At 41.4% G+C, this 25896-nt stretch overlaps 1 protein-coding gene across 1 annotated transcript in view; it reads left to right on the top strand.

Moving 5' to 3' along the window:
• Kif5c (kinesin family member 5C) overlaps positions 1-25896 on the top strand; it is a 169138-nt gene that overhangs the window by 91976 nt on the left and 51266 nt on the right. The window contains exons 11-14 of the mRNA XM_004869993.4: positions 7426-7574; positions 17693-17868; positions 22414-22482; positions 24265-24471. Of these exons, the coding sequence (XP_004870050.1) occupies positions 7426-7574; positions 17693-17868; positions 22414-22482; positions 24265-24471 (601 nt within the window). The remainder of the gene's footprint in view (positions 1-7425; positions 7575-17692; positions 17869-22413; positions 22483-24264; positions 24472-25896) is intronic.

Below are 25896 nucleotides of genomic sequence, written 5' to 3'. Positions count from 1 at the left end.
GGCCTGGATTGCTGTTCTGAATAAACCCTGATAGTGTGACTTTGAAGCAGGAGAAACATGGTAGAGTCTGCAGATGTCTGAGGCACCCTACCCAGCCCCGGCCAGCCTTCCTCAGGGTTCTGGATTAGACAAAGGTAGAAGGGGAACCCACCGTGTCTGTGCCTGGGTGTCACTGATGAGTTCTTGCTCTTCTGCTCAGCCTTTCGCTTTAGCCCCCTGAGTGCCCAACACTGTGCTGTGGAAGAGGCAGAAGCTGCCACGGTTTTAAGCAAACTAGGAGGGAGCACTTAAAACCCCAGGCAGGCAAGAGTCAAACAGCCAGACTCAAATTAGAGCACTTTCATTGACGTTTTTTCTTTTTGGCCTTTGGCATTTTATTCTTTAATTACTCTTCCAAAATACTTGTGTAGCACTATTGGAAAAAGATATTTGTAAGTTTTAGGGGTGTGGACTCAAATCACCCAATTATCTTGGAAGCCTACTTAATGTGCCTTGATTTGGGGTGTTGGTGGGGGGAAGGTAGCCCTGAGGGCCAGGCCAATCAGTTCAGGGAAATCTGGCTCAGCAGGTGCTTGCACCAAGGGTTTTGATTGATCCAGCATGAATAATTCAGTGATTTTATGTATATGTTGAATGTGGAAGGAGAATTGATAACTTAGAGAAAATAATACTCTTTCTTCTTTTCCTGATGTATACTATTTTAAAAAGACCATGGCATGATTTTAATCATGCCGCCTACCATTTTAGTGGCAGCTGGAGTAGGCAGCCTGAATAGAGTGCATGCTAAGTTTATGCTGTCGGAGCCTGAGATCGAGTTACCTGCAGAGGTGGAGTGAGCCTTTGGCCAAGGCACATACTTGGCTATTTTAACAGAAATTCAAAAAAGACTTAAATCACCCCTGTTGGAAGGCCCGTTGCTGGGACACCGGTAGGATTAGTTTTTGCTCTGGCAGGGAGAGATATTGTCAATGACACAAATTTAACTACATGCTGACTCCTCATTTAAGTCATAAAAATTTTAATTTCTCTTTCTTGATCCTCTTCCTCGAAAGCAGGGCGATGGCTTCACCAGGCACTCCAAGGAAGCACAGGTGTTTATATGGCAACTGGGACTCAGATGATGGATGTTAGTGATAGTGTCAACCTCGCTAGGCTGTAGGACCTATTATTTAATCAAATGCTGATCTTGCTGTGACTGTGAAAGTATTTTGTAGATGTGGTTAACATATACAATCAGTCGACTTTAAATAGATTACTCTGGAGGATGAGAGTGGCCCTCATCTAAGCAGTTGTAGGCTTTACAAGCAAAAACCTGGGCTTCCCAGAGAAAATATTCCACTACAAGGCTGTAGCTTCACTTTCTGTGAGCCCCAGCCTGCTGGTGAAGCCCCATGCCTTCAGCTTTACTAGCTCCCACTATCATGCCAGCCAGCTTCTTTAAATAAATAGAGAAAGATATGTTTTGTGTACATAATGTGATCTTGTATAACAGGATACATAATCTGTCTGTCTCTCTCCTGTTGGCCCTGTTTCTCTGGGAAACCCTGATTTATAGAGAGTGGACCACCCCCTCCTACTTTTCACAGAGAGAGGACTTAGTTTCTGTGTCTCTCTCACATACCATTCACAGTACAGAATCACACGTTACAGATTTATTCAACAAATTGAAGGTGTGAAGTTGTCTTGAGCCCCTTATTCAAATACCAGTACTATCCTGAACACCTGGAGAGCAAAGGCAGATGTTGGAACCTGAGGCATGAAGGTACCAAGAGCAAACATCTTCCTGGCTCTTCCAAGGAGGTCAAAATGATTGTAAGAAACTCCAGTGGCAGTCCGCATGCATATCCTTTAGAACTGCCTGTGGCCAGTAAATGTGAGTGAAGGAGGTCATTGAGGAAGGAGGGGATGGGATTTATTAGGACTCAGTGATTTGAACAAGTGGTGTAGGCCGTCGTGTCCATCATCACCCCATCCCCCAACACCAAGTGCCAGGTTACAAAGATGCCTTTTCTCTTTTCTTTTCTTTTCTTTTCTCTTCTTTTCACAAAGCTGCCTTTTCACAATGTCAGGTGTGGGCGCTTGGCTTTGGTGGTAGCAGAGGAACACTTAGCCTCTTAGCTTGGGCATGTGTTTCTGAGTGTGTAAGCGACAGATTCAGTGATGGAGGAACCAAGTGGTGCTGTGAAGGAAATAACCAAGCTTGAGTGTCAGCATCGAGTAGACCAGTACTTCAGATTTCGGAGGCTTCTGTTGTCTGTGGGTTGGTTTTGCTCTGCCTTCTCCAAGGGGGGTTAATGTTTATTAGCTCTGCGGTCTTTTAACACCTTGGGCCTAGTTCCCTCCCTGGAGTGGAGAAGGATTCCTGTGCTACTGAAGCGGTGCTTGCATCTCCGAGCAAACCAAAGAGAAGCTGCAGAACAGGGGGCCTTGATAATGGCACTCACAGTTGGGCTTGTGTTTATGAAGTAGATCTTGCTGTTAGACTTGAAACCTAAGATCAATTCAAGGTTCTTTCCCTCAGAAGCCTTTGGTTAGGGGCTGGCTCAGTGCCTGCTAGTTTCTAACTTGTGGTATAGCATTTATATCTGTAAACACATTGGGGGCTCTGGGTAAACCCTGAGAGCCCTTAGAAATGAAGACCCAAGACCTTTCATGCTCTTTTCTTTCTGAATGATTAGGTCACTTAGTAATAACTGAGTGGTTTCTCAGCCAATTAGAGCAGTAAGTGTCTAGAACAGGGCTCCCGTGAGTCATTGGCTTGTTTTCCTGTATCAGAGAGAGAACATCTGAGAATGATTGGATGCTATTGCTATTGCTATTGCTATACAGTCTGCATAATGATGTTTTGATCATCCATGGACCACATATATGATAGTGGTCTCATGAGATTATACCACTCTAGGACGCCTGTACAATGATGAAATTACCTGATGCATTCTCAGAATGTGTCTTGTCACTGAACAATGCAAAACTGTATACTCAGCTAGACAACAACTATAAAACTTGCCTTAGAGCACTTCTTAATTTCTGCTGTCTTATTAATTTTATGTTTCCTCCTGAGCCATCTGAAAGGTATATATGTAGTCCTGTGCACAAACCCCCGAGTCATGTCCACCTGTGGCCTTGTGTCAGGATCTATGTAGAGTCACCATTTGAGAGTCTTGATGTAATACTCTGTAGTGTGATTTCAGCCAGCAAGTGTATGGGAAATACCGGAGTCAAAGACCCGGGAAATGATAAATAAAAATAAGCGGACAAGGCAAAAAATAAAAGAAACCTACACTGATGGCAACTAGCTGCATATTCACAAAGGGGGAAAGTATATTTTTAATAGCAAAATTAAGTAGGAGGTAATAGTTTTTAGGCTCCTTACTCTCTAAACTTGCTAATACTCACTGTAAAAAGAAAAAGAAATTGTAGATATCCTATATCCTTTTACTCCAGGTCTCCTAGGGGAATGAAGGACTGAGGCCATCTTTATCCCTCTTTGCAAGATTGTTCTCAACATCCTAGAAAATAAAATATTCGTTCTATTAAAATAAAAAACTTGCTGGGCACAGAAATTCAGTATCTTAGTAACTCTAGTTTACCTCACAATCTGGAGATTCCTGTATTTGGTGTGATTCCTTTCTACGTTGGCTTTTCTACTCAATTTTAGTGAGCAGAACCTATATATTATAAAAGGCATAAACTTGAGCATAAAGTTCATATATATATATATATAATTTTTTTAACAAGTGTACATCAAGATAACCTCTGCCCAGTATCTTAAAACCTCTCTCCTATGCCTTCAGCTCTCAAGGATTATTGTCATTCTGACTTATGTCAACATGGGTTAGTGTTACCTGTCTTTGAACTTCATATAAATGAGATGACATAGTGCTGCTTTGTATTTGGCTGCTTTTATGCACTATTCTGTCTATGAAGTTAATCTATATTGTTAGATGTAGTAGTTTATTTTTAACACTTACAGAATATTCTGTAGTTTGAATAGCATGTAGGTATCCATCCTATTGTTGATGGCTATTTGGATTGATTTCATTTTGGGGCTATTATAAAGTTACTGTGGCATTGATTGCCATGCTTTTGAGTGAGCCTATGTCCTTATTTTTCTTGGGTAAGAGTGGAATTTCTGGGTCATAGAGTATGAGATATTTTGCTCTAGTAGATACTACCAAACATTTTCCAAAATGATAGTAATAATTTATATTCTCTCCAGTAGCAATTCAGCATTATGATCACTGTTCTTCCTCACCAGCAGTTTGCATTTTTAAACTGCTTAAATATATTTAGTCATCCTATTGGGTATATAAATGTATCCCATTATAGTTTTAATTTGCATTTCCTTCTTGGTTAATGATGCTAAGCACCTTTCTTTGCAGTGTAATTAAGTTTTTGCTTAGTGTTTCTTATTGATTTATAGGAGTTCTTCTGGGTGAGTCCTTTGTCAGATATATGTATTTCATATACCTTCTCCCACTTTATGAATTGCCTTTTAACTCTCTTAATGGTGATCTTTAATGAAGAGAGGTTTTTAATTTTAATGAAGTCAAATTTATTTTTACTTTATGTCCTATTTAAGAAATCTTTGCCTATGGTAAAGTCTCAAAGATATTCTCTTTTGTTTTCTTCTAGAAGTTTTATTGTTTTACCCATTTGGAATAGACTTTTATATGGTATTAGAGGCCTAGTGCTATACATTGAAAGAATTATCCCTTCTCACTCTGCTGTACAGGCACCTTTGTCATAAAGCAGATGACAGTAAATTTGTTTGTTTCTTGACTATCCATTCTGTTTCTACTCTAAAATTTCTGAAATTTCATGTAACCAGTTTTAATTATTATGGCTTTATACTGTCAGTATTTAGTCCTCTAGCTTTGATATTCAAAACTGTCTTGGCTATTCTTGGCCTTTTTCATTTCTTCTATAAATTTTTAGAAACAGCTTGCCAATTTCTATACATATCCACACCCAAACTGCCTAAGATTTGGGTAGATATTTTAAATTTATAGAATAATTTTCAGAGAGGTAACATCGTTCCCTGTCAATAGTAGCTGATTTTTTCTCTTCGGCCTTTGGAGGGTAAAAAGGCACGCTCCTCTGCCTAGTTTGGGGCTGAATGAAGTCCAGGGATCCAGCATAAGACACGGTTTCCCACTGTTGTCTCATTTCCCAATGGGAGTTGTGCTGTGTGTCTTCTGGCTACACCTCTACACCTTTTCTATACCCTTTCTGCCTTGCTTTGTGCCCCGGAGGGTGACTAGTCTGCACCACTGCAGTGGGTTCCCTTCCTACTGGTTCAGTCAGTGGGAAGGAATATGGACGGGTGATTTGAAGGAGAGAAGAGAATGTGGTCAGGGTGCTTGTTTCCTAACTTCCTTCCTGCAGGGTCATTGTGTGCTGGCTGTGCCCTAGAGCAGAGGCTGTTACAGTGCCCACCCAGCAGCTGTTCTCTGGCAGCTCTCTCCATCTGGGCCTCTGCCAGTGTGATGATGATAATGGCTTCCCCCTCACCAGTGTAAGTGTTCCACACCTTGTTATTTACCACCACTTTTTCATGCTTTTGTTAAGCTCTTTCCAAACTCAAATTCTACTTGGAGCAGATTGTTCTGTTTCCTGTCAGGACCCTGATTATTACAGAAATAGAAGAAAAACAATTTTCTGGGCAGCTTTTGAAAGAACTTTGAGAATGAGTACCAGTTGTGCTGAGGGTCACCTTGCTGGGTCTATTCATAAAATGTGCCTTTGGCTAGACCTGCCGGAATGTAGCAGAGAGGCTCCATCTCTCTCCTTCTGGTGCTATTTGGAATCATGAAGGGACTCTTTGTAATTTAAAAAATCAAATCAGTAGTCTCAGAGTGTGCTCTTGAATGACAATAAGCCTTTTAGCCATGAGTTATTTTTCACTTTCTGACTTACTAAGTTGATAATGGATGCTGCAGTGTTTGTGCCTGAATCTGAGAAACATCCACAGCACTGCCTGAGGATGTCAGAAGGCGAGGTGAGAGTGTCAGACTGGAACAGACTTTAAAGTAGCAAGAAAATTGCTGCTATTTGAAAAATTTAGAGTTGAAACACTTCTGGGGACAGCAGCCTCAAGCTACTGTGAATGAGAGTGAATTATACTAATTCTTTAGTGAGTCTTACATTGAAGTCGTTTAACTCCTCTTTTGACAGTGGGTTATTTAGTTGTCTGCTTTAGGAATTAATTTTTGGAATGACATCTGTAGTGCTGGTGAGGATTGCTGAATTTCTTGCACTAAAATAGAAATTATGTCCAGAATGTCATTTGATGACACAGTAATTAACCCAGATCTGATCATCCTGGCAAATATGATAGACACTACAAGAACTGTTCGCATAGCAAATAAAACAGGATGTCACATGGCGCTTTACTTTCTCAAGAAGTAATGGTAGAATTCTGCTGCGATGAGTTTACTTTTTAATGGAATAAAGCTGTTTATGTGTTAATTTCCATGTGCATGCCTAGGTGAATTGTGTCTTTGGTTTTCACTGTCTCCTGGGGCAGCTTCTGATTTGCTCTTACCAGTTACTGTCCACCTGCCATCTATGTGTCATTAAAACCCACCCTTGTTCCATCCTCCGGCCATGTACCCTAGGAGATCACAGCATCTTTTATAACAAGAGTGGCAAAGTGGTGGTCATTAAACATGCTTATCCCATGTATTATTTTTTTAAAGTTTTAAATTGGGAAACACAAGTTAAAAAAAATCTCAATTTTTTTTTTTGAAAAATGTCATGATCTTAGAACAGTGGGCCCTTTACTCTAGCATGGTGATGATTGGCTTCAAGGGGGGCAGGTACTCAGCAGGCAGCCATGGTGTCCCTTGGCCAGCCTTGTTGGGTTATGTCACCTACCTATGGGACATGCATTAATGTGTGTTTAGCACATCAGGGATCATTCTACATAGTAAGTGTGAGTAAGGGAAATAACTTGTGTTTCATTGTTTATTGTTGATATAAGAAACCTAAGCTCCAAGAAGCCAGAAACCTTCTCTATTTGTCTTGGTGTATCCCCAGTGTTTTGTAAATGTTTGTTGAATTGAAAGATTAGGAAGATGAATCTGGCAGTGGTATGCAGGATACTTAAAGGAAGATGCTGAATGTTGGAAAAGGGTTATAACCTTAAGCAGGACTGAGAACAGACTGAGACAGTGAAAGAGGAAATTGAGTAACAGGGACCTTGAGAGACAATGCAAATAAAAGTCCTTTGGATTGAGAGACTGATGGATGGGAAGGAAAGAAATGAAAGATGAGTTTGGGACCCTAACAAGAAATGATGCCATTAGTACAGTTAGGAAGTTGGTATGCCTTCGGATGTAAAGAACCCAAGGATTATGTCTGTTGATCTGACAAATGCTAGTAGCTATACTCAGAATTTTCCCCTTACATTTTTAATCCCAGAGCTAAGACCATCAAGAATACAGTCTCTGTGAATCTGGAACTGACAGCAGAAGAATGGAAGAAGAAATATGAAAAAGAGAAAGAGAAAAACAAGACTTTAAAGAATGTTATCCAGCATCTGGAGATGGAGCTGAACAGGTGGAGGAATGGTAAGGATGAATGGGAAGGAAGAAGGATTTATTGTGCTTTCTTTGTGACTGCTGGCATCCTGGGAGTTACTTGGGATCATGGTTGAGCTTGGTCTAGCCTTCCCATGACTGTGTGGACAGCAGATGTTTTCTTTTTCTTGACATGATGCCTCACCCACACCCTGTCACTTGGCTGGCACACCTTGGGGTAGGCAATTGTCTATTTGCAAGGTTGCCTTAATCCATTTCTAGTGAGATGCTGTCTATTACTGGCCTTCACTGTCTTGTTGCCCTATTTGAGGTTTGGAGGGCAGTTCTTGAGACTTGGTGGCTTTGATTGCTTTTAACTAAATGAAAAATGTCATTCTGTCTGATGGGTTTTATCACTGATTGGGGTTAAAAGTCACCTCTGGCAAATACTTGGCCTTTTTTTTTTTAAAAAACCTAACTCATAGTCATGCTCTGCTTCTTCAGAGACAGAAATAGAGGGCTCCTGAAGAAGCCCTGTGCTAAAATGAAGTCTTTCAGGCTGGTTTCGTGACTAGTTTTCCTTTTTCCCCAAAAACATTCTCTTTGGTTTGTTCTACTGGGAGAAAATATCTCAGAGAACTGACGTGCAGTGGATGGGCGGGTTGTGGGTGAGGTGCTAGGAGGGGTTTCCAGATTGAAGTGTAGACAGCTTATTTTAGTGATTTTAGCATTGTGATGGAGGTTAGAAGGTAGAAGTCTTTTTTTCCCCGCTCTGACATAAGGCAGGCAGGCATGTGTGTGCAGGGGGATGGTGGATAGGTGGAAATCATTCCTCAGATCTTCAGTGTGCATCTCTAGTGCTGCTACAGACCTCAGCCTTGGGTAAGCATAGAAGCCAGGGGGCTGCAGGTAACACCATCTGTTTATAGCTGCAGCGTGAGCAGCACACCTTGTAATTATATATTTGCTGCTGCTTTTTGCCCATAAGGGTGGGTGTCAATGAGATTCTATTTAATTGAAAAACAATTATGTGGCAAATGAGAATTCAGAGAGAATCAGAAAATGACCTAGTAGCCTAAATAACAGGATTCTTGTCTTTTCAGAAGAATTTCTAGTTGCATGTGTTTCAAAAGGTGCAAGAATAATTGAATAATTCAGCACCTGGCTTTGGTGTATGATTCCTGGCAATTTGGCAAGATTAGGAGGGTGGGAGGGTGGAAGGCAAGATGGGGGGGTGGCTGTGTGAAATTTTATTTCTGGAATTCTCTTGGGTCAGTTCTCTGTTGGATGACTGGGACATTCAGTAAGGCCTTTTGGTACGGGGTCGGGGGACAGGCCTTAAATGCATTATGCCCTGGACAATTAACCTTGTTATTTTCCATCCTTTCCCATGTCCTGCCAAGCTCTAGCAATCCAGTTTTCCTTCCTGCATCAGTGCAGCCCTCTGGGGTCAGCCTCCTGCCTCATTTGTCTGACTCACTGTGTGCCAACATCTTTTTGGGCATCTATCCTGTTCTTGGCCTTTTTGTTTATCATTGTTTTAACTAAATGTCCCACTTTACCTATCTTGAAAATCTACTAAAAAATTTACTGTTTTCTATGCCATTGGGTGAGATTCTGTGTAGGCTCTTAAGTTACATAATTAGGGAGAAGCAAGGCATAGTTTCTGGCACATAGTAGAACAGTAATAAATGTATGTTAAATAAACATGTACTTAACATGGGTGCTGGAGATTAAAGGGTAAGCAGTCAGATGTGATCTCTGCTCTGAGCAGGGAGATAACTCCAGTCATTATTGGCAAGTGCGTGGTGATACTATGTGTTGTATACCAAGAAAGGGAAGTATATGGTGCCAAGAGTGATTACACTGACCTCCAGTGAGAAGCCAGTGAAGGCGTCTGGAATGAACATCATAGGCAACAGAGCGGAGAGTAACAGCTCTTAGCTGAGTGAATTAGGAGATGTGAGGGTGGGGATGCAGCTGAGAGAGTCCGGTTAATTCACAATGGCCCTGTATGGTGAAAGGACAGTATGGGAGTGTCTGGGGTCTGAGATGGGCTTGGAGTAGATATGGATGGTCCTGGAAAGGCTATCCACAGTCCTCACCTAGGATTTTGGTCATTATCTTGGAAGCAATGAGGAGCCATTCCATGGTAGTACCCTGAAGAATGTATAGGATTTGGGTTTCTGAAGATCCATTGGTTGTGTTGGGGAATGGACTGGATTGAGCCGAGAAGGAACTAAGGTTGTTGCCCAGGGTTGTGAAGATGGCAGTTGAATTGAGAGACATGGCAATAGAAGCAGGAGGGACGAATGGGCCGAAGAGATATTTGTCAGGAGAAATGAGCAGGATTTAGTGAAGAATTGGGCACGGGGAGAGGGAGGTGTCAAGGACAGCTCCACATTTCAGTTTTGGTCAAGTTGGAGGAAGGGCAGAACCATCCCCTGAGACCTGAAACATGGGAGAAGAGCCAGACTGGGGGTGAGAAAGACAAGGAAGAGAATCAAGGAGTGGTGTCTGGGAAAATGTGAGAAGAGGGGTTTGGGTCTGAGGTCTTGTTGCTTGAGCTGGAGAGAGAAATTTGAGCATTGTCAATCTTGAATAATGACTGACTATGTAGGCAGGGGTGAGGCCCCTGTGGACCATGTGGAGGGTGGATTGGAAAGGAGAGTAGGGAGAGAGTTTTGCAGGAACCCCACCACTCCTATTACTACTGAGTAAAATGGGACTAGGGAAGGGGAAGGATTTGGCAGAACTCTCCTTCCTTCCAAGTTAACACTTGTATTTTAAGGTGATTTTTCTGGGGGCAAAGTTTTTAAATGTAGAGAACCTCTGATGATACAAATGTCAGGTTGGGAGGAGGGTGATGAGGGGCAGTAAGGAGACATGGAGTGGCCCTTGACCAACTCCGAGTGCAGAGCTACCTCAAGGATTAGCTGCATAGCACTCCATGGGCAATGAAGATCATACATACAACAAACCAAGCCAGGGTTTCTGTTATGTTCCTGGGGCTGGGCGTTTAATCCTTTAGCAGTAGCCCTTAAGGTGCCAAGAGGTCAGATGGCACCCTCAAGGGGCTCTGTCTCTGCTAGAGGTGAGCTCTGATCTGAGGGGGCCTGACTCCAAAGTTCCTTCTCTTTTGTCATAGGTACTACCTGTCAATGGAGCTAGCACTAGTGACTTGTGTGTGGGCCAGTGAGGGGACCGGAAGCCCTTCAAAGACGTCCCATGTGTCCGTCCTGATTCCTCATAGCTGAAGTCTTGAGCGGATGGCTAGTGGTATAAACTAGACAGGGGGACACTGAGGAGGGAACAGAGAAGAGACAATGCCTTCCACTCAAATTAGAGTAGAAGAATATTGCCAGCTTTCTCTTGAAATTTGACACACACACACACACACACACATTAGCCTGTCGGCTGTAGCTACTTAATTTACTTAAACATTTCCTGAGTATTGATGTTTCCATGTTGGGGCCTGAATGAGTTATGGAGAAGCCTTGTTAATTGTGTGCACTCTCCCAGGGAAAGAGATTTCTTTCCTTACATGGTGTGTTTATAATTTAAAAGTGTCATTGGTATCCTCCAGCTGTGAGAGAGCAAGGAAGGAGTGCAACAGAGAAGTTGTGTGTGTGTCCATGTGAGTACATATGTGTGCTTGTGCTTTTTCCTTCTTGCTGTCATAGAGAATGAGGTAGGAGAGGAATAAGTCAGTTGCAATATAAGGAAGGGAGGCATGTCTGATTCAATTGGCACTGACTGGACTGGGCCATGGGAGGGGCATGCCTGGTTGGATGTCATTTAAAAGTTGTAAAACACTATCCTGTCTATTATATACCTACGTACCCTGGTTCCCCCTGATCCCTATTTGTACCAATTCTCAATCCCTTGTAGCCTGATGGATGCTGTGGATCTAATGCTTAAATTCATATGTTGAAATCCTGCCCCTCAAGGCGATGGCGTTAGAGGTGGGGCCTTTGGGAGATGATTAATTTCTGAGGATCACAGCCCTTATATGAGTCCCAAGGGACCTTGCTTTTCTCTGCTCTCTGCTATGTGAAGTCAGAATGAGAAGACACCGTAAGTAAACTCAGAAGAGGCTGCTCCCCAGAACCTGACTGTGCTAACACTCTGATTTGGGACTTTTGGCCTCCCAAAATGGAGTGAATAAATATCTGATCCTTACAAGCCTGCCCAGCCGATGGTACCTAGTTATAACAGCCCCAACTGGTGAGGCCAGTGGGCTACATCTGCATGCAGTATAGGCAGTCTTTTCCGTGGGGGCAGAGTTGACCTTTGATTCTCAGAGCAGGGCCTGCATATTCTGCACCAACCCTTATTTCATTTCTGACATTGCTATTAAGACAGGATACCTCTGGACATGTACATGGTGGCTCAAGGAGAGTCACACCTTGTTTTAATAAAGGAGGCAGGAAAAGGGCCACTGGCCTGGTTCAAGCCCTCCACTGTGCCAGTTACTGTCTTTGTGTTCTAAGTGACAGAAATTGACCTTGCCTAGGTTAAACAAAAAGAGAATGCATTAGAAGGATCTGAGTGATTCACAGAGTCAAAAAACAAAACAAAACCAAAACAAGAAAACAACAGCAAAAAAACACAAACAGCTGAGGAAACAGGCTTGGACAGCCAGAAACTGGAGCTAATACAGGCAAAAGAAACAAATCGGCAGGTCTCAGGGGACCATGCCTGGACTGCATCCTCTTGAGATGTCTTTTTCCTGCCCTTGCATTCTAATGTTGGAGAGCCAGAGTCCCAGGAAGCAGGAATACTGTGCTTGGTGGTTTGTCGGCTAGGAAAAGACGGGGCACATTGATAAACTGTCTGATTAAGGCTCCATGCAGCTGAAGGGGTAGTTTCACAAAAGGAAGCTGAGGTGCTGCCATGAGAATGGTGAGTGTTGGGTGGCTGAAAAGTAACATGGCCCCCACAGTCTAGTGGTGACGTCTTGTGGGCCAGAATTGATGACCATCTTTCATCAAATCAGGAGGATCTTTGGGCACTTGAGCCTCATGGAAATGTGTTCACGAGCTTGCTTAAGAAACAATCGATAAATGGAATGGGGTGGTTGCCAGAAAATGGGTTTCTTCTTTTCAGCTGTGTTGCCTTGTTGATCATGTGTGGAAAGGACTTGAGCAGTCCTACACAGATAGCTGGATTCAGGGTGAATCAGGACCCCTAGGTCAGCCCTGCCTCTCCATCAAGAAAGCTCTTGACAGGAGGAGGTGGAAGAAAGGCTGAAGGACAGGGCCGTGACTTGCAGAGGTGGCTGGGTCCAGTGTTCCCATGGCTACCAAATCATTCTCAATGTGTGCTAATCTCTGACACTTGGAATTTTGCACCTTAAAAAAAATGCACCGTTTTTATAGGGGTTTAAGTCAGAAAAAGGAGGACCTGAAATTCCAGGTGTCAGGAGAACAATGGCCTGACAATCTGTTATATCTACCATCTCTTTTCTTGAATAATTGAATACAAGATTAAATAATAGAATGGATGTAGACTTGCCCCATCTGTGGAAATCATGCAAATAAATGCTTTCATGACAGGTTGAGAAGGCAGGAAGAATTGGTCATCTCTAGAGCAGATTTGGTTTTCAAGTTCAAAACCTGCCAGAATGGAGGCATTGTCCAGTATCTAGAAAACCTAGTCTTAGTGGGGCTCTGTGGAACTTTGGGACTTTTGTGTCGTATTAGCTTGTTAAGCATTAACTCTGTGGCCTGTGCTGCCTCCCTCTTGGATTCATGATTGTGGTGTATTTGCACAAATCAGTATCTCATTTGGGATATCTCATTTGCTAGGCCCTCCTTCTTCTTTTGAGAGCACAAACAGTAAGAAATACTGACTGCTTGGAGAACCTCGTAGATTGTTCAAGAGCCCGTGAAAGTAAAGAGAGTGTAGAGTCCCAGGTGACCAGTCCATTACAGAATCACCCTAGATGGGATTAGAGAATGTCTTTAAGCTGCTTACAGTATTTTTAGTAGCTAGGGTGAAGGATGCCATTCGCATGCAAAACAATCTCATAAAGAAATGCTTTTTTTGGAACCTACCATTTATATAATGACATCTTGTGGCCAGCTGCTCTTACCCATCTGGCAACTTAAAGATTTCCTTTTAGTTTCTTTGATATAGAAATTACTTACCGTTAGGTTTGCCACCGGGCCTATTTAATTGGTATTAAAACAAAACACCTCGTTTGCCGGATCTACGGTGGTTTCTGGCGGAAGCTGTGAGTGACCAGCAAATCTCTGCCCTGGAGATGTTGAGAGAATGCAATTACCTTTCTGTGTTCTCCTGAGGCTTTAGGGAACTCAACTTATGAAAAGAAAAACTAGCTTGTTGCTATTTCATGTGTGAAATTTTAATGAATTCCTGGCAGTCTAATGGTTTTCTTTAAAAAAAAAAACCCCAAAAAACCTATTTTAGAATTTTAAACTAATAGACCTAAAGAGAATTTTTGATTAGTCTGTCATTCTTGTCTATTGCAATTGATGGATTTCTATGTTTTGTAGAAATGTTGTTTATGCTTTCTGGGGGTTTTCATTTTATAATTAGAATGCTCTGCAAGCCTGATAGGTATGCTCCAAGTGAATGCTCCTATGTAAACACAAATCTTTTTAGTCCTTAAAAGGTAATTACATCTGACAATAGTAAATGCCAGGATGTTTATTTAAAGAAGGGGAAGGTTTCTGGTGTGTGTGTGTGTGTCTGTGTGTGTGTGCAGGAGCCTTTCAGTCTAGAAAATACGATGCTTTACAATATTATAACCTCTTTCCCTTAGACAATGGGGATGAGCCTTCAGGGCTAGACTGAAAAAAATCTGCCTTTCATGCAGAAAGAGAATAAAAATAGGTGCTAATCTTCATTTGGTGGTTCCTTTGTCCTTCTCCCACCACAAATGTCAGGGCGTTATTCCTCCAGAGTTTGTTTGCAGCTGTCTTTCTTATTAAAATTAGTTATTCCAAAATCACCTTTCGGGGGTTGCTTCTCAGGAAACTCCATCCACTGCAGTGCAGGGATTAATGTGTTGAATTGCCATGGAGACAGATTGCCTGGTGTCAGGTCTTGCTTGTTGTTGGGAATTTACAGTCCCCAGACATCTTTGTGAGCTGGACATTGTAGTTACCAGGGCCCCTTCTGGAAGTCATTTTCTCCGTCCTTTCAAGGGCAGTGGTGTTCGGGAGAACAGCCTTTGGTTCCTCTCTGGCCAGGAGCTGTGCTGCTTTGTTTTGGCATGTTGCTGCTTTGTTCTGCTCTGCCTGAATGGCTGCTGCAAAAAATAATCTTGACTGCCTGACCTTTAGAATACAGATTGGCAGGGCTCGCTGTTTAGGTGTAGCTTTGTGGGAGATATGTTGATGCTTTGGTTCAGAGAATTGTCTAAGAGAAATCACAAAGTCTGCTTATGAGTTTCAAATATTGTTTTAATAATAATAAAAAGAAACCTGAAAGGGACTTACATACCTATATCATATTTTAGTTTTGGAACTGTGGTCTAGCCAAAAAGGTATTGCGAAGTCACTAGAAATATTAATCCCAGAAGAGTAAAAATTGATGTGCCAAGTCTAAAATGTTGCATATTTGTCAGGGAGAAGAAGAGGTAAGAGATGGACATTAAACAATAACACCTTTTGTGCCTTTTACATATACTGGCTTCATTTATTTTTAGAACAACCCTGTGATGAAGGCATTATTATTTCCTCTCCTTTACAAAAAGCAATCCACGAGGTTAAACAGGACATGAATTTGTGATTAATCAAACCTGTGGGAAGATGCGATTTGGCTTTAGCCACAGCCTGCCACAGCCGTGGACATATTTGTGGGAGTCCATTGTTCACTTTCAGGATGCCATGCAGCAGCACCCAAAGTGCTTTGGGCCTCTGTAATCCAGAACATCCTCACTCTTTGGATAGGGTAATTCCTTAGCACAAGCAGAGGGCAACTTTCGGGGGAGGCAGGCCTGTGACTTGTGTTTAGAGCAGGTTATTTGCTGCTATGTCAGAGATGCATCCTTGGCCACTTCCTGACCAGATAAATAAAAAAGCACACTGGAAAACAGCTTAGTTCACCCCAGCATCGTGGTATCACTATCATCCCAGGCGTTGGGAACCAAAGAGCATGGGGAAATGTCTTATCTTTTTCTTGGAGAGAATTAGCCTGTGGATAATATGATCATAGTCTGGCTGGCTTCTGGTTCTGTGTATTAAGAATCCACCTTCATCATGTTTAAACTAGAAGGCCAATTCATATTACACTGGGTTACCCTGTTCCCACATTTCAGAAGCTGTACCTGAAAAAATGAGACATAAAGTGAAAAACTAAGTGGAGAAAGAACGTTTGCCAAAATGTTAGTGGTGAATTTTTCAGGAGAAGGAACAGAATTAGAAGGAAAGGACTTCAAAGTTTTCATGTATGCTCTGTATTCCTTGAGTTATTAAGAATGTTTTGTAAATAATTTGTGTGGTTAGAAAATTACCTATCTCATCTATCTATATCTGTTTACCTTACTGCTTTTATAGCCCATGAATTTCATAGGCTGTAGAGAATATAGATCCTTTAATTGGATGAAATCCAGTCCATACACTAAGGCTGTTAATGGATGTTTTAAGGCAGGAATTGGGGTTGAATGAAATATTGCCTTGGTTCCAGTTCAATTCAAAGGCTACCCTGATATTCTGATTTTTGTTTCAGGTCAGTAATTCTAGAAAAAGACTTAGGTACAGTACAGTCTAGTCAAAAAGGGAAAGGGGAGTGGGCCCAGTTTGCATTCAGCAAAGCAATAGTTTATGCGAGATTTTGCTTCCAGTTGCTGCTTAAGACAGAACTGTGATACAAAAGTGAAGCTGTTGGTGTCAGTTTTGCTTGATGTGGAGGCCTGTACCACTTTGTGATTGTCCCGTGAAGTAATAGAAATGTAAGCCACAGACCTTGGCCACCACATGTTGTGTTCATATTGAAATTAAGTGTGCGATGCTCAAGTGAGTCCCTTGGAGCATGATATATAATGTTAATGAAGGTAAGATTAGGATTTCAGTTCTTCTATTTTTCTTTTTTAAATTTCTTTCTGGCTCAGGGCAGTTTTCCTGGGGAATTTTCACAAAATGGATTTTATGGGCTGTGAACCTGGGTGAGGCTCGGAACATCACCAACATTCACTGGCTGTAGTGAAATGGGTGTGAAGTCATGGTAAACATTGTATCGGAAAAGTGTGTTTGAATTGGGCTTGCTTTTCAAGAAGGCAGTTGAAAGACTCAATTGGTCCAAGTGGTTTTCAGTGGAGTCCAGTTTGCAGACCCTGTCTTTGCAAGGTGGTTTTCTTGTTGGGGATAGCCGTTAGCTAACTAGAGAATAGCAGCTTTTTCTCAGTTGGCCTTGTTAACTTTAGCAGTGTTTTCTTTGAAGATCCTAACAAACTGTGCTCTGCAGACAGAAAGTGGAATGTAGGATCTCTGCATGATATTCTAGATTGGCTGCTTTTTTCTTTTCCTAGGACTGCCTGACTTCACAAGAAATTGTTCTATCTGAACTTTCCAGCAGAGCCAATTAATTCTGACTACCTCAGGGAGAAAGTGGTGGTGGAAAGTGCATTTGCACAGCACTAGTAGGAGTTCTTGGGTCCAGGCTGCCCTGACTTCCTCATGCTAGTTCAGAGATGCTCCCGTTTTGAGGATTTGGGCCCTAAGGTGTTCTAGTTAAACAATGGTGATGTGTCCCTTGATTTGGCTATTTCTATTAATGAGACAGAAGCATAATTAATTGGTAATTAGGATGCCTCAGAGATCTTTTCCCCTTTGAATCAGTCATCAGAAAGAATATATTTCTAGTAAAGCTCTAGTATTTCTTGACAAAGGCAAAATAAATGCACAAAATTGGAGGCATTGCTACAAGTTGGATTACTTAAGAGCTTGTGTGGTCAGTGGATCCAGTTGACTTAAATTATGCATCTAAAGGGAAGGGGAATCTTCTTCTTTAGTCTAGTTGTGGTCAATTAACTAGACCTTTCTCATCAAAGAGAAAGAACACAGACTTTCACTGTATATAACAGCTTTTCAGTGTGTCCTCTGTGTATTTTTTAGCAGCAGTGACTATTTTTAGAACTCTTCCTAGAGGGTTGCATGCTCAATTTCTTTAATCTTCAGCTTGTCTTGGCTGTTTTGCAGGAGAGGCTGTGCCTGAGGATGAACAGATCAGTGCTAAGGACCAGAAGAATCTGGAGCCCTGTGATAATACACCCATCATAGACAACATTGCTCCTGTTGTTGCTGGCATTTCTACAGAGGAGAAGGAGAAGTATGATGAAGAGATCTCCAGTCTTTACAGGCAACTGGATGATAAGGTCTGTAGCTGGAGGTTTATAGTCCTCTCTCTGGTATAAAATCCACATAGCATGAAGCCCCATGGAACTGTTTGAGGACTTCAGACCAATCTTGATCCCTATCTTCCTAATACCTATCTTTGCTCTGGATTGTGCAAACTCAAGGAGCTTGATTCATGTGGTATAGAAACCTTCATGGAAATTTGATTGGAAGGAGGTTGGTTGAAACAGTCAGGTCCTATTTAGAGTCTTTATTTCTAGAAATTGGACTGAGCTGATTATTACAAGGGAGTATAGAGTTGTGAGAGTGTGCATAGCATTTGTTTACAACTCTTTTCTGTCTGGGCCCATCCCACTTCTGGAAAAATCAACAGTGCCCAATCTTGGTCAAGGGTGATGATTCTGAAAACTCAAGAGTGAGTTGAGTCATGTAGCTATGTGATGAGAAGCTAATAGCAGTGTAGACTGATGGCCTTACTTCATCTCTTCAGTGGCAGATGATTGGATGAAGTGATGTGAACATGCTAATTGGAGATGTTTAATTTTGTGAAAAGCTTTTAGAACTCAAACAGTCATGTAAATGCATGAGTTGGAAGAGGAAATACGGAATAGATGTTGAAGAACATGTACCAATAAAGGTTGTGTTGGGAATCCCAGAGGCATAGGAAATTAAATTGATGTTTTATGTGATCTTGGCATATTGCCCTTGGAATATTCTAAATCCTTTCAGTTCATTTCATCAAGGTTGCTCATATTTTTAGTCTAATCTTTTTCTGCTGTCGTTCAGCTCAGAGTGCTTGGGGACACCTCTGACTTGGACAAAACAGGTTGGCCATGTTAACGTTGCCATTAATCTTATAAGTGTCTCTCTTTTTAAAGCTCAGAGTCTACTGTCACCTTTACAAGCTGAATGTGACTGGCTGCCTTAAAGAAGCTAGCTCTTCCTTGCTACTCTGGGAGTTTGCATATTAACTACAGCGTTAAACCAGGATCACCCTACCTTTCTGAAAACATGTAATAAAATATTCACACCCAAGAGAACTGGGTCACTTGCCCTTCATGTTCTGGGTATACTGTTACCTTTAATTTCTACCCAGATATTTTATGCAAAACCTCAAACTGAGAGAAAAAGAAGATTGATTGTAAGTTAAGTTTATTCAATTTTTAATTTCTCCCAAGAATTGCTATTTTTTAGATAGCAAAGAAAAACCATATGCATTTTTGTTCTCATTTAAGAATTGATAGGGTCATTTTTTTAATCTATAGAGAGTATTGGAATTAGCATACTTTACCTTGGTTTCATGAAGAGCTTTCAGACTTAGAGAAATTTCAGTCTCATTCTGAAATGTAGGAATGAACCAGTTTTAGAGACAGGAAAGTGCCTTGTCTAAGATACGCAGTTGGTGACTTCTAGAGTCTCTGTTCTGATGGCCACATTTTTTGTTATTTCATTTTCCTGTAGCATAAGCCTCGAGATCCTGGTAAGGTGTACAATTCTGAGTTAGCATTTGTGGTCCATCACAGGACAATGCTGAGAGAGTGAGAGAAAACTAAACCCCAGAGCCTTGGCCTTAAGAGGGCATCGAAGCTGGCAATCTGTTTCAGTGACTAACTATGGGCTGCCTGATTATGTCTGATGAGCTTCATTCTTATGTGCCTTCTCAAAGGTTCTAGAAGATATCTTCATTATTCTTGTAATATAGGTGGTATGATGCTTTGAAAATACCTAAGTTGGGATATGGTGTCTTTATAAACCACTGAATGGTAGGACTGAGAGTATCAGGGAGTAAGTGAGACATTAACCCAGGTCGGATACACAATTTACCCAGTTTCACACTGCCCCTAGTGCAGAGCTGGAATGAGGTTGCAGGTCTTCTGACTTCCAGGCTAGCGCTCATCCCATTTTGACCTAAATCCTTTAAATGAGGAACTAGTCAACCCCAGTGAATCTTTTCAGGGTACAGTGGAAGAAAGACTACAGGTTTTCTTCCCAGCTGCCCCTGTTTCCCTCTTTGCTGCCCCTCCAAAGGTCTAAGGACAGCCGCTTTCCCAAATCAGTGTCATATGATGGAGAAACATACACTGTGGAGTCAGGCCAGCAACTCAGCAATGCCAAGACCCGGGCCAATGCCTTGCCCTGGCTGACTGTGCTCTCTTAACTGTAGCACGGGACTCGTATCTGTCACTTCAGAAGGTTTTGGTGGGGAGTAAAATCCTCTTATGCAGAGCAAATGTTCTATAAATATTAGAAAGTCTTCTTTTTTCGTCTTTTCCCTTCTGGGTCTGATTGCTTGAGGGAGAAGCCACACTGAGGTACTGAATTGGTGGTGCCACTGAGTGGGGCTGAAAGCAGAGGTGTAACACAAATTGGTGCCGGTACCACCTCTCTTGTTTCTAGTTACTTCTCTGATACTACCCCACTATTGAAAATCCAAGAAAAGTTAAGTTGAAGTATAATTTGATTCCGTATTACACTGATTACCATTGCAACAAAAACATTTTTTTTTTTTTGGTACCAGGGATTGAACTCAGGTCCTTGCACTTGTGCAGCAGGTGGCGAAACCACTGAGCTAAATCCATGGCCCAAACGTTTTAATAATTAAAGGTAACCAGTGACCTGTTGACAACTGGGGTTGTACATATTATTTCATGTGTAAGGAAATTCAGCTACTAAATTATTTTCTGAGAAGTGCTTTGAAATCTGTTACCCATGAACCAGATCTTAGTTGGCAGCAGAATGAGCATGCTTAAACATGTCCTGAGAGATCCATTTGACTGTATAGATACAGAATAGGTGGCATGCCTTGTCCTGAACGTTTTGAGAAATGAAAAAAAGAAAAACAACAAACTATATTAATTCTGTAGAAAGTTCCTTTAGTAAAGGATAAATGTAGTTTGAGAAATGTCTTTAGCACAAGTGACTTGTGTCCTTATAATGTAATCTTTGTTCTTCATCTTTCCGAGGTTGGGCCAGGGGCCTTTGGTTTTTTGTTGTACCTTCAAAATCCCAGCTTGTCACCTGTTAAGGAGGAAGCCGAGTCTTCAGGCTTTGAAATGAGCACTGTAGAAGAACAAAGAATTCATGCCAGCATTTCTATTCTCTTGTTATTTCTATCGTTTGGATTGTTGTTCATTTGTCCCAGTGGGGAAAGATGGTGGCTCCCTGATGTTAAACTCCTTGGGCCTTTTATGTTAAGTTGTTTAATATTTATGTGCTGAGAAGCATAAACACAAAATTGTTCCTGGTAACTGACATGCTAAATCTCTAAAGTAGAAGAGAAAATGTCATACAAAATAGTCTGCTAGTTGGAGAAGTACCTCTTTTTTTTTCCTCTTGTTTTCACTCTGGTGTAATTTCCCTACTTCTCCTGCCAGGAATCTGATGTAGGGAGGAAGGTCATCAGTGTTTTGTAGAAACATTGGTATAAAAAACTCAGTAGAAATAAGATTTTTTTGAGCAGAAGAGGCCAAAGGATGGTCTACACAAAGGAAAAGGAGACCCAAAGCCTATACTACTGATTTTATAATGTTCTCGCTCTTTGGAAAGAATTAGTTTGTGACACTGAGTTAACCTGATTCAAACATATGTGTAGATGCCGCCAGACAGGCTGCGGACCATCCATGGAAAGCTGATGATCTGTTACATAGGCTGGCCCTCCCTTACCTGACTTGTGGGAAGGACAGAAAGCATAATACAGGGGCTTTTTATGGGCTGTTGATGACAGCACCTCAGCAGGACCTGACACAAAGAGGAATCGAATAATAGAGAGCCAGATTTGACTCTGCTTGAGGTGTAGATCCAAAAAGTGTCATCAAATAGAATTTTTTTCCTATCCCTAACAAGAGGCAAATTGAAGCCAGGCTGTCATTTTTCATAGGCTGTACTTAAAATTTCATTTGAAATCATGAAAATGTTGCAGCAAAGACTTGAGTTTTTCATGCAGTTAGCCATCATCCCCATGCTGGGGAGGATGGTATCTAGGGAGAGGCAGAGATGTTGGTTCCTGCAGGGAGAAGTGGGTAAGGACTGGTCTTGCTTTTGTGGCAGCAACACCTAGTGGCAGAAAGTGCGGGTGAGGAGAGCACATTGCCCCTCCCAAATCAGTGACAGCCTGGGAAGTAAGCATTAACACTGTGCTCCCTAGCTGCCTTCACAGTTTTTAAAAATTGGTAAGAAAATTAACTTCCAGCCAAGAGGGAGATTGGCAATGCAAAGATTAACTCTCTAGTAAATGATTTTTCCAGTCTTTCTAAGTAAAAGATTTGATGTGGAAATAAATGGGTCTTTCCTATCATGTGGCATTTGGGACATTACCTTGTCTGGGACATTAATATATTAGAGCACGGATAGTTAGAGGTTCACCTGCTTATTTTTTGAATTAGGAATTCATTGTTAGCATCTTTGTACTGGAGGGAAATCTCCCAAATCCCTTTCAGTTCCCATGTCTTGCTTCTCTGATCCCTGGTCTCTTATGGCTGGTATCTTAGTAGCCCACTATCCTTGTGAAGCTAGGGTATCAAAAATGACATAACTAAAAAAAAATTAAACATGATGTTTCGTTTCAGGATGATGAAATTAACCAACAGAGCCAGCTGGCTGAAAAGCTAAAGCAACAGATGTTGGATCAGGATGAGGTAAAGAATGCAATAAATTCTTCTCTGCAAAGTTCTTTTATTACTCTGTAGTAGATGTTCTAGAAATTCAATTTGCAAAGAATTTTTTCAAAATCACTGCATCATTTGGAAATTTCTTGGTAGATTTCCTTTCAATGCCTGTTAAAAGCCAATTTGGGGTGAATTTAGACATTTACAACTGTCTGACTTTGTAGAGCTCTCGAGTTTTCAGAGTAAATAGCTGCTTGTTATACTTAGTCCTGAAAAAGCAGAGACCTCTGTTTTGGTACCTGGGCAAGAATGGCTCTGCCTCCTCACCTCCAGCACTACTGTGTGGCTGTTTTGCCTCTGTGTATCAGCTGGCTCTGGTCTTTTTTTTTTTTGGTACCAGGGATCGAACTCAGGACCTTGCGCTTTCGGGGCAGGCGCCGGAACCACTGAGCTAAATCCCCAGCCCAACTGGCTCTGGTCTTTAACAGGGACCATGTTCTCCCGCTCTCCTGTAAGGGGAAAAGAAAACCCAAAACCAAAATCAAATGTGGAAGGTAGAAGAGGGGAGAGCAAAGAAAAAAGGGGCCCTGCTGCATGAGCATATATTCGATACTCTAAAAAAGAAGCAAATCATTTTCAGTCTCTCCTGATGGTATTCAATTCTTCAGTAAATGTCTTTGTTACATTCTGTTTTGCCAAATATTTTATAAACAGGAACCTAAACAAAGGACAGCCAACTGATCTATCAGACATTGATAATTAGTAATTTCCCTGCTGAGAATCATCTAAGCATTTTTCTGTTTTCGGTACTTTCTGCTTCGTTGCTAGAATGCTGTCAGTTGGGTCACATGAGGAGATGAGAACAGATGGCTTGGTTGGACGTCCCCAGCCTCAGCCCTGACAGACATAACTGTCTCTGTAACTGTTTCCTTCCTCTCCCTTTTGTTCCCTGTTCCCTTTCATTTCTTCAGTTCAGTGATTATACCCTCTGCCCAGACACTTCCCTTGGTAACATTCAGTGTTAGACTTAGATGCATATTTAACTGATTTCTACTTGAAGTTTTCCCCTGGCTTAGTGTTTTCTGCCTTCTGCCTTCCATTCTATTCCTTCACATCTCCAACATTGGTACAGCTGCTTGGGATAAACTTCCTTTTTGTTATAGGTCAAAATCTTTTAACATTTTTCTTTTTCTATACTGTCAAGGCAGCATCTCTATTCATTATAGGAAAATAGAAAAATAACAATAAGAACAAACATAATGAAAGCATACATAAGCCCAGGTGTCTGTTTTTAACTAGTGTTAATGTTGGGGTATGTCCTTCTACATATTCGTGATGCACTTTAAGAAAAAATGATTGATTGCCTTTTAGATGCAGTTTTGGTTAACTTTGAAATCAACCTGTTTATAATGTGAAATCATGATAATATTTTAAAAATCTACATAAGAAGTTTTGTAACCCTCAGAAATGATTCCCTATCTTTTGTTTGCCATGTAGAATAAACCAGTTATAATGTACAATGATTTTTGATATATAATTCATTCTTTGACTTAAGCATATGCAGCTTCAAATTAAAAAGGAACCGATATTCATTGTTTCTTTTTCTTTTTCTTTTGTTTTGGTTGTTTAGGAATAGATTTTTAAAAATAATTTAAAAAGTAAATATAGTATCCGTAATATACAGAAAGTAGGGTTTCCTGTCACTGTTAACTTTTCCAAACTGCTTTCTTATATCCGGTTTTAAATTTGTTTTGGATAGAGCACAAATGATAAACATTTAAATAGTAGTTTCATACGATCCCATTTCCTCAGCTTTTAGCTTCCACAAGAAGAGACTATGAGAAGATACAGGAGGAGCTGACCCGTCTCCAGATTGAAAACGAAGCGGCCAAAGACGAGGTGAAAGAAGTTCTCCAGGCCCTGGAGGAGCTGGCTGTCAATTACGACCAGAAGTCGCAGGAGGTGGAGGATAAGACCAGGGCCAATGAGCAGCTGACAGATGAGCTGGCCCAGAAAACGGTTGGAGCATTTGTATCTGGGGCTGGGACTTCCTTGGCTGCCACTTCTGTACATGTATTGATGTTTGTTGACAGACACTAGGGCTGGGGATTTAGCACAGTGGTTCCACCACCTGCCCTGCAAGTGCAAGGACCCGAGTTTGATCCCCAGTACCAAAAAAAAAAAAAAACAATGGTAATGACAGACACTGTATAGGAATGCAGTTGGCTGAAGGCTTATTCCATGTTAAACTTTGCTGCATTTTCTGAGGTCCTTTAAATAATTGAATAGTTTCTAGAAATGACTTGTCCACTTGTCCTAGAACTGCATATCACAACTCTTTTACATGCAGAGAGTTTATAACGATGGTAGGGATGCCATGTAGAAAGCCAAGAGAGTGCAAACTTTGGAGGTAGAAAAATCCTAGTTAAAATTTTGACTTCATAACTCTGAGGCCTTATTCAAGACAGTTGAACTTGAGTATTGATTATTTTATCTCTAAAAATGGTAATAACATACTGCTTGGTAATAACAGGTGTGAGGATTAGTGACAATTTATGGAAAGCCCTCAGCACGGACTTGTGCATGTCCTACAACATCAGTACATAAACCTGAAGTGTTGCTATGACTGGGTAAGAGTGGGGGACCCACAAAAGGAATAAACTTTATTCTTGTTTACACCCTCTTGAAGGAAATCCCTTCCTTTCCCTCAGCTTCTTGTCTTAGTTATTACTGTTAGGAAGTAGGTACTAAGCTGTCCCTGGTTGCTTGCTGTCCTGTTTTAATCCAGAGTTTTAGTCTGTACGTTTCCTTATTTTCAGATTCTCTCAGTGAAAGATGTCTCAGATTTTTCGAAGCAAACTGGGACGGGCAGCAGGTCCAGTGAGCACTAGGCAAGGTGGCTGGCCGTGGGCCATGTCTTTTCCTACTCAGAAAGTGGACGGTGGAGAAGCTGGGTGGCTGTAACCTACTGCCCTTGGCAGCAGGCCAGTGGCTTGGAATCATGGGCGCATGCCCAGCCTACTTTGTGACAAACATCCAGTCCTCCTGGATAAGGAGAGGCAACAGGTGGGGCAGAAAAGGACTGATTTGCCGACCATGGAGCTGATCAGAAATGCTACTTGCTTCATACATTCAGCTGTATGAAGGAAGACCTTTCTAATGGCTTCCCGAGATGGGACAACTGCTTCTATGGATTTAAAAACCTGAAATAAGCAGTTGATAGTGCCAAACAAAACAAAATAAATCCATCCTGAAGTCACTTAGGAAAGAAGACTTAAATCTTTTCTGCTTAATGCTTTCTGCAGGAATCTTTTAACTAGTTCAGATGTTTGCTTCTCAAAACAATGAAACATTTTCCAGAATGCAGTTTTTACTTTCTCTCAAGCCAAAGTATCTGTAGACTGGTTTAGAGTACAATTTTTAGTCATATCATTAAAAATGTGC

The sequence above is a fragment of the Heterocephalus glaber genome, unplaced genomic scaffold (assembly GCF_053883595.1).
Source record: "Heterocephalus glaber isolate CG9 unplaced genomic scaffold, H.glaber_assembly_v1.0 deba00001097, whole genome shotgun sequence".
Classification (NCBI taxonomy): domain Eukaryota; kingdom Metazoa; phylum Chordata; class Mammalia; order Rodentia; family Bathyergidae; genus Heterocephalus; species Heterocephalus glaber.
The sequence above is the reverse complement of the archived record's forward strand: the minus strand, read 5'-3'. Positions and strand labels throughout refer to the sequence as shown.